Genomic DNA, 15,310 nt, shown 5'->3' with positions numbered 1-15,310 from the left:
TTATTTGGTTTGAGTTTCTTTTGATTTCATTAGTTTTTATTGATCGAATGATCAATTTGTTGATTAATTAAAGAAGTAAGTATAAATCATGCATTTTTAGGTTAGATGGATGGATGGAAAGGTGAATGATTGGTGGATAGATATACTAATTGAAGTCTTATAAATAAAATACTAGATGATGTGTATCGACAGTTTGATAGTTTTTATAAAATTTTTGGCTTTTATTAATACTTTTTAAATGTTGTTTTATTAGGAAAGTAGAATTACTATAAGTTTATTTAAAATTATATTATTGTGCGTTACATTATTACGTTAATTTAAATTAAAAAAGCCCAGTGGACGTATGTCATTTTACCTATGCTTTTTGTTTTTTGCTTTTATTTTAATATTTATCTGTTTAAATAAAAAAAAAAGTAAAATAATAAAAGAACTATTTTGCAGTTTAATTTTTAGATTCATATCATTTAATTACTGGGGGATGGGTGGATAAATGGATTGATTATTAGGTGATAAATAAGTATGAACTGATAAATATAATGCTAGCTGCTGGAGAGATTGATACCTATGCTTTTTATTTGTTTTTAATATATTTTTATGTTTAAAATGCTATATTTATGTTTTATTTTAATTTATTTTTGTAGAAATATAGAAGAATGAAATAAAAACAGATGAGGTGTTATGTTATAAGCTTCAAATGAACGTACTTTTGAAAGAATGGATGGATAAATTACGATATTACGAGAAATATACAGATTTATTTGTTAATTTGTGAGATGAATAAATACATGATGCATGTAATGATGGGTGATGATAGGCAGACAAATAGATACAGGTAATGCAGACTGAAAGATATTTCATTAACGAAGATTAAATGGTAAACTTCACGCCTTCTTTTGGGGTTTCTAGTTATGTAGATTTTGTCAACATTTACAGTATTATATATCATTTTAATCTAGTTAAGTTTTTTTTAAATGATATGTGTAAATTTCCCAGATTATTAGGATTCATTCCTCATTAGTATACATTATGATTTCAACATTACTATGTAAGATTAAAGAATTATTCTTGTGTTTGATTAACCAGTAGGAAAAAGGCAGGAGGATGTGAAATCTTCTCACCAGTATACACACTCGCAATGCTTTGTGAAAGCAAGTGCAGATTCTATTTAATAATGTTGCTAAAACTGAATATGTGGTTTCAATGGATTGCTAACATTTTTCATACTGACAGCATACTGTATATACAGATATTGCTTGAGCCACTGAGACAAAGCAAATGAAGAAGAGATCTATATAAACAGAACCTGGAACCCAGCAGTAGTCTATGACTGTTATGGAAGAAATTCAAAGAGCTTATCTCACTTTATCTATATTTAGCATCACTATAGAGAACACTCTGAGTTGATAATGTAATTTCTGTTGCATTTAATTTCAAATCTAGAGTTTGTATCCACTTGTTTAAGATATTTTCTATTTATATTCCCCCTTGTGTTTCATTAGGACAGTACGTGTATACAAAGGCAACCAGAGTTTTGGGTTTACCCTACGTGGCCATGCTCCAGTCTGGATCGACTCCGTGATACCAGGTATGAAATGTATAGGTGTATGGATGTATGGGTGGATGTATGAATGGATAGATGTATGTTTGTAGATTTTGGTTGTACGATTATAGTCTGAGGAATAATCACGGTTCTTTCATTTCAAAATATACTAGTTTAGAAAATCACATGAAATGCCACTTCTTATGTTTTAAAGTGTTATCAGTAACCAATTAATACAGCACAAAATAACAATAAAAAACAAACAATATAATCCATTTATCTTTAGACCTAAAAATAAGTGAAAAATACTTTTGGCATTTAAACATAAGGTAATAATTTTACACTGAATATAAAGGACGAAACAAAAATAAATAAATAGTTTTGTCTAATGTAATTTTAAGCATCATATTAGTTAAGTATTTCCCTTTTAAATAGAACAGATGTAGTCAAAGGCTGCTGAACCCCTGTCTGAAAGGCACTAATATGCACGCAAACCCTGTGCCTTCATTAAAAATAACAAACTTGTGCGCATAAAAGATGGAATATGTGAATGGCCCTTAGTTAAAAACCTCCTCAGCCATAGTTAAAATCAGCTTTTGATCCAATGTGCGTGGGTATTGTTTACAAGCTTGAAACTTTAAACTAGTGCACAGTTGGCATAACTTTAAGTTGCAGCAGTTTAGTTCTATGCAGAAATATGGTGTTGAGAAGCCTTTACGTTTAATTAATCGTGACGAATTAAACCACGGTTAATGGTGAAATCGGTTAATCGTTGCATCCCTGTATGTATGGATGTATGGATGGATTTGGAGTTTTCTGCTTTTCAACAATTTGCATTTCATATGCTGTATTACTTTAATTAATGTTTTGCTTTCCCTTTTTATGTTTTGTATGGCAGCACTATTGTTGTCATGTCATATTATTTCCCAATAGGTCTTCTCATTTATATAACAAAAGAGCAAAAAAGCATTTATCCTAGTTTAAAGGCAAGGGTGAAAAAAAAATAGAAATGCATATATTTTAAACATAAACAAGTGAAGAGTAGTCTTTCCTCTCCATATCCACCAGACACCTTATAAGCTCACACATACTTCTTAGAAAACATTGTGCAATTCTGAGTGTGCTTACCCACCACCACCACCAAAAAACCCAAAATTTAGACTTTATATACTGCAAGGGCCCTTTTCATACACCCGGTGCAAGGCGTGACACAATTGTTGTTTGCTAGTTTCAGCTCGGTGCAAGAGTTGTTTTGGCATTTTGCACCATGCTGTTTAAATAGCAAATACATTTGTGCTCATATGTGAGCCCATAGGCGTTCTGGTCTAAAAAGGAGGCGTGTTAAGGTGCATTGCTGGCGCGTTGCTATTTTGAGGAACTTAAATAGACTGTTCAATAGACCAGATCAAAGCAGGTCTATAGTCCAGCGCTGAGCACGTTATTTGTGCGCCTTAATCACACAATGCTTAATACACACAGGATGTACATAATACGCAAGTATCTTTACCAATGAAAAAGAATCAAAGGATTAAAATATTTTAAAATGTATTATTTTCTAGCCTACATAAATATAAAAACCACCACCTCCATAACTTCTTCATCTCGGGGGGCTTTTTCAGTTAATTCATAACAATTTGCTTTTGTATAATGTATTATTATTAGCTGTATTATTTATTATATCCATATTTATATTTGTTGTATTAAATACAAGCTTAGATTTGTCCACCTGTCAGGTTTTAGAAAATATGGGGCACAGTATGTGTATTTGCATATAACTCAGTTTTTTGACCACACTTCATTATTATTGATCATTTATTCGTTTGCTGGAAATTAGAACTGAATTTAGAAATAGTTTTGAAGCAAATCTTTGCGGATAACAACTTAAATGAATTATTTATAAGCTAATGGATGTTTGTGCGTACAACACGTTTCCTTATCCATGAGAGTGAAAGTGAAAGTAAACAATGAAGAGGCTCGTCTCTCATTCTCTGGCTGTAGATGCTCTGTTTAACTGTTTTCTCTCAAATGAAGTGTTCAGTTTTTCCCACTTACAAAGTCTGCCATGTACAATGCAAATGCGCTATGGCCCGGCATAACTGGCTCTTAAAGGGAATGTGAGATGAGACTGATTGGTTTATACTCAAAACACACCTATAACTCATTAAGAGAATAAGCTCGACCCTTTTATACCATGCGCCACGGCGCAAAGCGGATTTTCCCTTCCTTAAAATAGCAAAAGTGGATTCTGACACGCCTTTAATGCGTTTGGGCCCTGCGCTTTGCGCATGGAACGTTAAAATAGAGCCCCTACTCTCTGATGATTTGAAGTGCTTCTTTTATCCTCACTTGTCAGTGACTTAAGATAAAACATCTGCTAAATGAGTAAATGTAAATGTACTGTACATGAGTCAATTATCAGGCGTATTATTGAAGCAGATGACGTGCATGCTGAAATCATGCAAAATTCTGTCATAAATGACTCATGTCGGCCATTATAAAGTTAGGCGGCAAAACTGGCAGAGTACAAGAACAGCAGGAGTCGAGAGAGAGAGAGAGAGAAACAAGAAGACACAACAGAAGACTCTCCACAGGCTGAGTCAGAGGGGCACAGGTGGTGGAGCTCTCTTTTTATCTAGCGCAAATCCTTTTAGATTCACACTTTTCCCACAAAAAGCCAAAAAGAGACATCCATTCTTGGGCAGGATGTGACAAATACCCAAGCTGCAGCAACTTGACTTAGAGATCTCACGTCATTTCAAAGGGCAGCGCATGAGCACAGCTTAATCTCAGTTGGAGTCCATATGATATGCTGTCAGTAGTTACTTTCTACTTGGTCTCTTGCCATTCCTCCTGCAGGCAGCCCTGCTGAGAAGGCGGGTCTCAAACCTGGAGATCGCATCCTGTTTCTCAATGGATTGGACATGAGGTGAGGCTTGTGATTGGGTTGGACTGGAATACAGTGATTGTATTTATATTATATTATCATTTATATATAAAAGTGCAGCCCAGAAACAATCTTTCCACACCAGTTTGATAATATATACTGTGTATATAAGTTAATCACTGACTTTATTGACAGCATGTAATACTGATCTATAAGTATTATCTGAGGATTTGTTTACCTCATATGTTGTGTTGGGACTTAAATGAAACTCAAAGCACTCCTTGCATCATAATCATCAGAATGGATTCACCATTGCCAGCTGGGTTTTTTCTGGTTTCCTCAGGAGCTGTTCCCATGAGAAGGTGGTGTCCATGCTACAGGGAAGTGGGGCAATGCCAAGCCTGGTGGTTGAAGATGGCCCACCGGCCTTCACCATGACTGAACCCGAACAGGTGGAGGTATCTCCCCGATCCCGTGCTCCTGTGCTCAGCTCCCTACAGTGGGTTGCTGAGATCCTGCCTCCTAGTATCCGTGTACAGGGCCGCACCTTCAGCCAGCAGCTTGAACACCTTCTCACACTCCAGGAGAGATACACCATCTGCAAGGCACTAGAAGCCTTTTTCCAGCATAGGTGATGTGTTAACTTGTATGGAAATTTTTCCATACTTTTCCTGAACTGTGTGAGAAGCCTGATCATTTTTCTCCTGTGCCATTAGAAATGTAGACACCTTGATTGTGGATGTCTTCCCTGTGTTGGATACGCCAGCAAAACAGGTGATCTGGCAATTTGTTTACCAGCTGTTGACCTATGAGGAGCAAGAACACTGCCAGAATAAGATCTCTCGCTTTCTTGGATATAAAGTTACACGTAAGCTGTCACATTTCTCGTAATTCTTCTTCCATTTGAAAACAATTTATTTACATATACATGCTTGCTTTCCTTTCTTATTGATAGTGCCAGCAGCAGAACCTGAACCTCCAGCCCATGAGCCTCATCGACGCAGCAGCTCCATGAAGGTGACAGGAACCACCTACAGAAGCAGTGTGAGGGGACGCAGCTCAGATGATCTGGTTATTGGCACTCACCTGGGGATGGGTAGGTTTTCTTCAAAGACTGTTGTACTACACAGCATGTCATAGCATACGATAGCACTAAGTTTCTTTTGATGTCAATGACTCCCAAATATATACATCTACATTTCCTTACGCTGATTGAGCACTGTGTAAAGAACATCCATTGGAAATAACGAACTTGCACATGCAAAAGATATATGTCAACGACGTATGAATCAGCATATACTGTACATGATTAGTTACCGGTATGTAATGAAACTGTTTTAAGTTTCAAACTTGCAGTACTAATATAAAAACTGAATACAACATTGTCCATTATTATAGAAACTAGGAGCTTTTTTTGGAAAATAAAATGAGAATCAATGTACCCTTTTCTTTGTTCATGAGGGATTTGCACTGAGCCAGTGGAGGCGGCTCCTATGAGGCTGACACCTGGAGAGAGACAATCTGGGGATGGAACATCCTTACCAGAAACGCCTAACAATTTGACAAATGTGAGTGCCCTTTATTGATTCCTCTTGAAAAAGTAAAAAAAAAAATTGACACAAGTATACTGTATATGTCCTTGTGCTCTGTCTAGTTGTCAGCTGTGTATGCCGAGCTGGAGAATGTCTATGCTGGGAAAAGATCCAAATCTCTGAAGAGTCGACCTCCTCCTGCTCCTGATACTCTGGTTAGCGTGGATGTCTTCCCTCACACTACCTCACAGTCTGTTAGGGCACACTCTTCTACTCCATCTGTTCGCGCTACTTCAGGTACCCAACTTTATATTTTTGACTTGTATTGTAACTGGTGGTTTCCAGAACGTTTTGGTCAAAATATGTACAATTTGATGGTCTCAAAGGCTGCCAGAGACTATTGATTTTCCATCTTCGTTTCTTAGGTAGTCGCAAATCTGGATCAGCACAACATGTGCCTCCTCCTCCACCGCCACCTCCTCCAGAGCCTGACCCTTGGATGCAGGAGACTCCTCTCAGTCCTCAGTGCCCCTGCTACCCCCCAGGTCTTCCTTCTCAAACCAGTGCTGAGTCCAATCCCTACATCAGTTTAGACAGTCCACCGCTCTCTCCACCCTCACCTCCTGACTACCCCCCTAGTCCACCCATTCGGAAAAAGCGATACACCTTCTCACGTCCGCCCCGTACAGCAGACACTGATCTGTTCATGGAGGCTCTAAGTGAACAGCTAGGACAGCAGTTATCTGTGGATGACTTCTTGTCACCGGAGAATGACTATGAAGAGGTTTGTATATCAATAAGTGGATTGATGCTTGTTTTTTTTTTGTGGCTTAACAAGCACAATAGCTAATCATTAAAGAATGATTGTAAAACTGATTGCTAATTTGATGTTTTGCTTCAAAATAGGATGTTGTCCAGATGACTTTTCAGGACGAGGAAGAGGAGGTAGAGGTGGATGAGGAAGAGGAGGAGGAGGAGGAAGAGGAGGAGGAGGAAGAGGGTCCGTACATGCCTCCTGAGCTAAGCAGTCCGAGTGAAGTGCATAGTAGTAGTGAGGATGCCAGCTCTCTCACCTACTCCTCCAGCTCTGAGCACATTCCTCCACCCCCTCTGACTCCTCCTCCCCCTCCCCCTGTCCAATTCAATGACCCCCCTCCACCTGCTGGGTTCACCCCAGAACATGCACCTCGACAGCTGACATTCCGTCGTCACCCTGGACCTCCTCCGCCACCTCCACCAAGAGCCAACCCACCTCCAAAGCGGCAGTCCATTCACAAGGTATTACCCACACGTGATGAGCTAATGAGCCAGCAACAACTCCTTCAGGAGCACCATTCACTTCCAGTTCAACCAACAGCTGGCCATCCTCAGCAGTCTCAGCAGCAGATGCACCAATCTTTACCTCCTATGCCCTCTCCAGAAATAAACCAGACATCCATCTCCGGTCATGCAATCTATGAGATGCAGTCTCAGGTCCATCCAGCTCACCAGGTTCATCAACATCCCCAGATGCAACAGGATCACCAGATGCACCAATTTCATCAACATAAACGTCATCAATCTCAGTCGATCAAAGTACACCACAGCCATCGCTCACACCAGCCCATACAGACTCAGCTCTCTAGCTCAATGGATAGGCTTGACAGGATTGACCGAAATCCAGATAGACTTATCTATGAGATGCAGCCCCAACCCCTTCACTCAGATCAACAAGTGCATCATGCTTATGAGATGCACCAGAGTCATCAGGCTCACCTTACAAGCTCCATGGACAGACTTGACCGCTTGGAGCAGATCCAGCACTTGGAACGCTTGGAGCGTATGGAGCGGATTGAGAGACTGGAGAGGGCAGATAGACAAATGCACCGGGCACACATGGCTCAAGCTCTTTCTCAAGCTGTTCAACCACCTCAGCAGAGTCAGCAACAGTACAACCAGCAGCAGTACCAGATGCATCAATCTAATCAAGACTACCCACCGACCCAGCCTCCTCCACCAACCCGTCACATTCACCAGATTGAACACATACACCAGGTCCAGCCCATTCAGTCAGCTCCGCAATACCACCAGATCCATCAGCCGCATCAACCCCACCAGACCCAACAGATTCTGTCTACCTTCCAGCCTCACCCTTCACAACTGCAGCAGCAACAACAACTGCTTCAGCAGCAGTTACAGCAGCAGCAGCAACAACAGCTTCAGCAACAGCAGCAACGTCAGCAGCAACAACAGCTTCAGCAGCTTGAGCAACAACAACAGCTTCAGCAGCTTGAGCAACAGCAACAGCTTCAGCAACAGCAGATTCAGCAGCAACAAGCTCAGCAGCAACAACAGATTCAGCAGCAACAACAGCATCGCTCAACTCCGCAGATACCTTCTGTTGCACAGGCTAGACAGAGCCCTCAACCCATGTACCATGAGCATCGTCATCACCACCACCACCGTAGCCACCATGAAGCTCAGTCTCAAATGCAACCACCAATTTCACCCCAACCTCAAACTCACAACCCCACTGAAGGTTCCTCTGTGGAACCACCTCCACCACCCCCTTTACCCCCACCTTGCGTGCCTCCTCCACTACCAAAGGGCTCCCCTCAAAAATCTGATTCCAGTCATATGAGTGTAAAGCGGCTACGTTGGGAACAAGTGGAAAATTCTGAAGGAACCATTTGGGGACAGGTAAACTTAAAAAAGCTGAGTGTTTGTGTGACAAAAGTTTTTTACGTCTCAAATGGCTCACAGGTTTTGTATTTGACTTCAGGAATTTCGACAATGAGTTGTTGAAAATAGTGGCTGCTTACTGTATCTGCAATTTTAAAACTATAAGAGAGCAGTTGACAATTCTGAACTAAAATTCTTCTCTAATCATCCAAGGAGATCTTAAAAAGGAACAGTATGCCATTTGAGACATACATTGATGTCTGTATATAATGTAGCATGAGTTCCATCATCATAAGTTTGTCTCAAACCATTAGATTTTTTTAAATTCCATTAGACAATGATTTTATTTTTATATTTCAGATGGAAGAAGACTCTGATTATGACAAGCTGAGTGACATGGTGAAATATCTAGACCTGGAGCTTCATTTTGGTACACAAAAGACTCCTGGTGAGTAAAGTGTGGTCATTTGGCAAGTAGCTGAAACCAGCCTAATCTACTGGACACCCACTTCCTTTCTACATCTTTGAAGGATACAGTGTAGTTCATAGCTAGGTGGCATGTGTTGTATATAGAGTATGAGGTCTATATAATTGTTCATGTAATTGTCAATTTTTGACCGAAATTTAAAACAAACCAGTATTTTTGAAAGTGTACTTTATTTACAGTATGTGTATGCTTTGATTTAAGGATTTGTGAGCATGTAAAAATTACTTCCAATTAATAATAATAATAATAATTCCTTATATTTATATAGCGCTTTTCTAGACACTCACAGCACTTTACACATTGAGGGGAATCTCCTCATTTACCATCAATTCTATTAAATATATAATATAATATTGGGATGGTTTAGAGGCCATGATAGGCAAATTTGGCCAGAAAGCCGGGGTTAAACCCCTACTCTTTTTCAAAGAACATCCTGGGATTTTCCTGAGAGTCAGGACTCTCATCCAAAAGACGGCGCTCGCTGAGCAGTATAGAGTCCCCTTCACTATACTGGGGTGTTAGGACTCTGTCCGCAGGTTGAGCGCCCCATGCTGGCTTCCACTTCCAACAGCAACCTATTTTTCCCATGTGGTCTTCCGTTCAGGTACTGACCAGGCACAGAGTTGCAGAGAGCTAGTTGCCAGCACTTAACAACTACCCACTGTGATTTAAAGAATTTAGAGCAGGTTGCTTGTGCACCATTGATTAACTGCATACAAAACAACCATATTTGATTTACGTGCAAAAATGTTTAGCATGTATGCCACTACAGTAATTCTTTTTCAACTCGCAGTCCTTTTTACTGTAGTACTTGCAACATACATGTACAACCCTGGCCAGCAAAAAAGCAAATATAGCATGCTTTGGGAAGACTTACTAAAGGTTTAATGGGTTTCACCACAGCTGTGATGCAGATCAATTGAAGCTCAGAAGCTCTTCTGTACACATATTTTAAAATGTTGAAAAGAAAGGAACATGAAAATCTGAATGACAACATCTTAAAGAATGACTATGAGACAGACCAAAAACGGTGTATTGTGATACTGCCATATTTATGTCAGAAAGATGACCATCAGTTTTACTGTTTTTAAACACATGTGCACTCAGTGTTTCAGAGTAATGATGAAAGCAACATGAGCTGTTAATATTTAAAGGTGATTACATTGTTACAATCTCACAAGGTTGGCTCGTTGTGGCCAATCAAACACACTGTGAATGATGAATGGTTACAGGGGTGATCGTCAAAATAACAATGTCATTACGTATTCATGTGTTTATGTGTTTTCATATAATTTCCGAACAGAATCACTGAGAAGTAACGACTCTATTTATTAAAACTCTGACTGTCCTTTCCTCTCATGACAACATGTCTCCATTTGAAAGTTATTTTCATTCATGTTGCAATTCATGTCTCAGTTGCTCTTCCAGAGCCCTCACCTCAGGTGGAGACTTTCAAAAAGAAAGATGTGGTGGAGATTCTTTCCCATAAGAAAGCCTACAATGCTTGTGAGTAGCAATGCAACTAGGCAGAATACTTTCATCTTGAATGTCGTTTTTTAAAGTAAAACATCTTTAGTGTAATGGGCTGTACATGGCAAATTTGTGCTGATGTATGAGTTTAGTGGAGTTAAGTGGTAAATGTTTAGATGATGTTCTTGTGTGCTTCCCAGTCAAGGATTAACTTGTATATGTTGGTGTTTTTTTTTGTCTGGCTTTGCTACTGTGCTTTTCCATTTTGAAGCAGCTTGATTTTTTGATTGTTCCAACTGTTTTAGCCATAATTAATAAGTTATCCTTATGCACAATTGTCTCTTCTATCATTTTTATAGCAATCTTGATTGCCCATCTGAAGCTGTCTCCAGGCGAGCTACGTCAGGTACTAATGACAATGTCAAGTGAACGTTTGGAGCCACCACATATCAAACAACTGCTCCTGTATGCACCGGACGATGATGAGGTCAGACAGTACGAGCAGTACAGAAATGACCCAGGCAAACTCAGCGAGCCCGATCAGTTTGTCTTACAGGTACAAGACATGATGTTTGCAAATAAGGTTGAAAGGTTTTGCATAAAAATGACAACACTGTTTTAATAATTCCCATTCAATCAGAACCAAAATGCAAATGTTTTTCTTTTGCATTTTTGAAAGGTTTTGCAAGAAGATGGCAATGCTCTCATGACAATCCCCATTCAAGTTGAGCCAAAAATGCAGTTATCAACTATATGAATAAATGTTTTCATCTATTTAAGGGGAACTTCTCTAAATTGAAAATGCCCTCCATAATTTGTAACCACACCACACTCATTTGGAAAATGGTGAACAATTTAGACACATCAGTGAGCCACTATCATTATGTGAGGTTCTGAAATTGCTTGCAAGTGCATGCTCACTTATACTTTGAGTGACTTACACAATTATATGTTCTTTATGTACATGCACCATTTGTACTGAGCGCACATTTCACGAATAAGAAATTTGTTGATCAAGTTCAGGATCAGTAGTCATCAGAATCGGAAAGAGCTTTACTGCCAGGTATGTTCGCACATACGAGGAATTTGTTTTCGTGACAGAGCTTCTACAGTGCAACAGAATTACAGAGACAGGACAAAATACAGATAACAAATATATATAAAAAAGCAGTAAGTAGTGAATGCAAATACACAAAAAGAAAAGTGAATGTAGAGTGAATTATTATATGCAATTTTATATGTGCAGCTGTTATGTGCAAAGTGGCATGTAAAGTGTGTTGTTAAGTGTATATGTGCAGTCAAAAAAATTATATGTTGGCTTTAATTAACTTTTTTATGTCAACAGGTTCCACGTAACCGAGTTAGGTTACCTTAAAGAAAGAATATTCATTTGAGCTTAAGTTAGTTAAATAAAGGTAATGTATGTTGTTTAGTTCAATTAACGCAACATTTATAATTTAGCTTTAATTTATTTACACCGTTAAAAAAAAAATTTGTTAAATTTACAGAAAAATACCGGCTGTGAATTTTCTGTAAAAATACAGAAGTTTTATAAGACTGTTTAAATTTACAGAAAATAACCATATTCCATTATCTGATACTATGCTCATTTTACAAAAACCTAGTTTAGCTCACAAAAACGTAAAGTCATTTAATGCACTAATGTGTTCATGTGTGTACAATTAGCAAGCAGATTTTCACTGCATTAGTAACTGTACAGTTACCTTTAAATAAAAGAAGATGCAGCACAACATCAGCTATCCTTAGTTCATATTGAACTTGCACACAGATGCTACTTTCTTCCACAATGATAGAGACATTTCCCAGTGGCCTGACGGTCATCTGGCCTGCCACCGTGATTCTGGCCCGCTCCGCCCCCACTTATCATAAACATTGCGCTTCTCTCCCTAAAATTAATTTGATAATAAAAAATTAATCCTTAACAAAGTATAAAAGTACAATTATTAAGCACGTATTATTATCAAGTGTTCATGAGATGGATTGCCTGAGGAAAGGAAATTGTTTCTGTGTCGGGCTGTTCTGGTGCGCAGTGCTCTGTAGTGTCGACCAGAAGGTAAAAGTTCAAAGAGGCAGTGTGCTGGGTGTGAGGGGTCCAGAGTGATTCTGGCAGCCCTTCTGCTCGCTCTAGATAAGTATAGTTCTTGGGTAGTAGGGAGGGTTGTACCAGTGATTCGCTCAGCATGTGCAGATGACCAATGACTCATAGTTTTGTCAGTCATATCTCTTTATTATTATCACAGGATTTGTGAAATATCATGCTGCAGCTTAAAATGGTTTGCTCATCACGTAAGGGACCAATGTCCAACTAAATGGTTTGCACTTCAATAAATACAATAAAAAAATGACAGTCGAGATTTGCCATGGTAGGCAAGGAATGTAATTTGTGCATGGATGAACAATGCATAACACAGATGAGACTAAAATCTGCAGCAAGCCTAAAGCTAATGAATATAAACTAATGTGCAAAATGAAAACGTTACGAAATTGTTGCCGATAAATGACCGCTCAGTGTTGCCACTGACCATGATTAAATTGTATTTAATTTTATTTGCATTGATTACATTCAAGTTATTCTTACAATTCTAACAATACTTGTTCTTTTGTATATTTTCAGATGCTTTCAGTGCCAGAGTATAAGACCCGCTTGAAAAGCCTGCATTTTAAGACCACGCTGCAAGAGAAAACAGAGGAGATGAGAGGGGCCTACGATTGTGTTTTCAAGGCTTCACTGGAGCTCAAGAACAGCAAAAAACTTGCCAAGATTCTGGAGGTATAATTCCTTCATTCCCACTGATTCATTTAGTTTCTCCTCGGGCACACATGATCCCACAGTCACGAAAATTAACACAGCAAAGAAAATCATCCATGGATAAAAGATTGTTGACATGTACCTAGGGCAGACTAGTCGTAATGCACAATAAATATATACCATAACAGTGCACACATTGAATTAATATGAGCTTCTTACTATGGCATTACAACTTTTTCTTGTTTTCCAGTTTGTGCTGGCTATGGGGAACTATCTAAACAACGGCCAACCTAAGACTGGCAAAACAACTGGGTTTAAAATCAATTTCCTCACTGAAGTAAGCAATATAGCTGTGCCTGCATATAAGGTTATCATTTGTATTATTAAAATTTCTCCAATGTTCTGATTCAAGCTCAGTACTACCAAAACAGTTGATGGAAAATCCACATTTCTGCATATCCTGGTGAAGTCATTGTGCCAGCACTTTCCTGAGGTTCTAGACTTTGGGAAGGAGCTAGTGATGGTGCCACAAGCAGCTAAAGGTGAACACGCTGTGTGTTATTGAGTCCAAATTCATCTTAATAAAATTTCATTTGACATTTCATAGACAAAGGCTTATTTATGCAATCCATGTTCTCTTTAGCAAGTTTTATCCAACACATGGATCAACATTTCCCTTTAAAATTGGTTTATTGTTATCATAAAGTGTGCAGAATGGTTGATAGCTCTGTATTTGTCACTGCTTTACTCTCCACAGTGAATCAGAGAAACATCACCTCTGACTTTAATGATCTACATGCCACAATCCAGGACATTCGTGTAGCCTGTCAGAAGATGCCAGCCACTGCTGAGGACCGATTTGCTGTTGTTATGAGTGTATCCTCTTATCAATATCTAAAATGACTCGATGTAGTGCATTTAAGTTCATAGAATGTTTTGGCACAATCAAATTGATGATATACAAGTAAAAATGTGTGCCGGGAAGCAATAATCAATCATTTTATTTTTGTATACTTGTGTCAGAGTTAATGACAACTCACATCATACTGACCCACAATCAAACAGAAAGACTAGCATGTTTCACATGCTCCAGTCCTTTACAACAGGTTCAGTAACATCTATTTTAAATATTGTTGGTGGAGTTATTTAATGGAATAAGTGTTTGTGGAGCTGTAACAACAATACTCCTGCCTCTGAAATGTTTTTGTCCACTACACTACAAGAATTCAAAAGAATCCTTGATTTTCTAAGCAGTTAAACTGACCAACAGGACTAGATTATATAAGCATTTCAGGGAAGGAATGTGCTTAATATTTGCCAAATTCACCACAAAATTCCTTAACGACCTGCATGTAGGGGTTTCTGGAAAACAGTCACCCTGCAGTGCAGTCTCTGGAGTCTTTACAGCAGAGAGCGATGGAGGAGTTCTGCAAAGTTGCATCATACTTTGGTGAGGATGGAAAGACCACCACCACAGAGAATTTCTTTGGTATCTTCGCAGAGTTCATTGCTAAATTTGAGGTAGGTTTTTTTATTAAATAAAATTGTATTATTTATTTGTAATTTGTAGGATGACCTAGTAAATTAGGCGCTAGTGGAGAAATGTATTAAGGCTTTTAGCACAGACAGGTGGCAAAAAATAGGTCACTCCTCCTTCCCTCATCTGAGCTCTCATGAGAGTTGTTTTTTATACACAACTAGTTAACAAGACAACCCAAAAACAGCATTAAATACAATGTCACACTGACTTAAGAAGAGATATTCGTATTCAATAAAGGTATTCATTTCTTTGTCAATAGATGAACATCTTATATTTGTGTTAATCCAAGGCAAGACTCCAGGTGAATAGGGTAAAAATGCAACTGTTGGCTATGACCATCCTTCAGCTAACTTAAAATTTTAGAAATAGTAAATAAAATACACAAACTACCTAGTAGATAAGAAAAATGATAACTGACCAGTGCTT

General features: G+C 38.6%; 1 protein-coding gene across 2 annotated transcripts in view; it reads left to right on the top strand.

Annotated features, from left to right (window-relative positions):
• grid2ipa (glutamate receptor, ionotropic, delta 2 (Grid2) interacting protein, a) overlaps positions 1 to 15,310 on the top strand; it is a 34,691-nt gene that overhangs the window by 16,949 nt on the left and 2,432 nt on the right. For both annotated transcript variants that reach the window (XM_087244156.1, XM_087244158.1), the window contains 17 exons: positions 1,500 to 1,585; positions 4,397 to 4,466; positions 4,768 to 5,055; positions 5,141 to 5,292; positions 5,380 to 5,520; positions 5,886 to 5,992; positions 6,079 to 6,253; positions 6,382 to 6,740; positions 6,863 to 8,635; positions 8,978 to 9,065; positions 10,521 to 10,610; positions 10,934 to 11,130; positions 13,210 to 13,365; positions 13,595 to 13,681; positions 13,757 to 13,886; positions 14,102 to 14,220; positions 14,701 to 14,865. In XM_087244156.1, coding sequence (XP_087100282.1) covers positions 1,500 to 1,585; positions 4,397 to 4,466; positions 4,768 to 5,055; positions 5,141 to 5,292; positions 5,380 to 5,520; positions 5,886 to 5,992; positions 6,079 to 6,253; positions 6,382 to 6,740; positions 6,863 to 8,635; positions 8,978 to 9,065; positions 10,521 to 10,610; positions 10,934 to 11,130; positions 13,210 to 13,365; positions 13,595 to 13,681; positions 13,757 to 13,886; positions 14,102 to 14,220; positions 14,701 to 14,865 — 4,183 coding nt within the window. The remainder of the gene's footprint in view (positions 1 to 1,499; positions 1,586 to 4,396; positions 4,467 to 4,767; positions 5,056 to 5,140; positions 5,293 to 5,379; positions 5,521 to 5,885; positions 5,993 to 6,078; positions 6,254 to 6,381; positions 6,741 to 6,862; positions 8,636 to 8,977; positions 9,066 to 10,520; positions 10,611 to 10,933; positions 11,131 to 13,209; positions 13,366 to 13,594; positions 13,682 to 13,756; positions 13,887 to 14,101; positions 14,221 to 14,700; positions 14,866 to 15,310) is intronic.

Source organism: Danio rerio, chromosome 3 (genome assembly GCF_052040795.2).
Source record: "Danio rerio strain M-AB ecotype USA chromosome 3, GRCz13ab, whole genome shotgun sequence".
NCBI classification, from domain to species: domain Eukaryota; kingdom Metazoa; phylum Chordata; class Actinopteri; order Cypriniformes; family Danionidae; genus Danio; species Danio rerio.
Note: the sequence above shows the minus strand (reverse complement) of the source record. Positions and strands in the feature narration are given on the sequence as shown.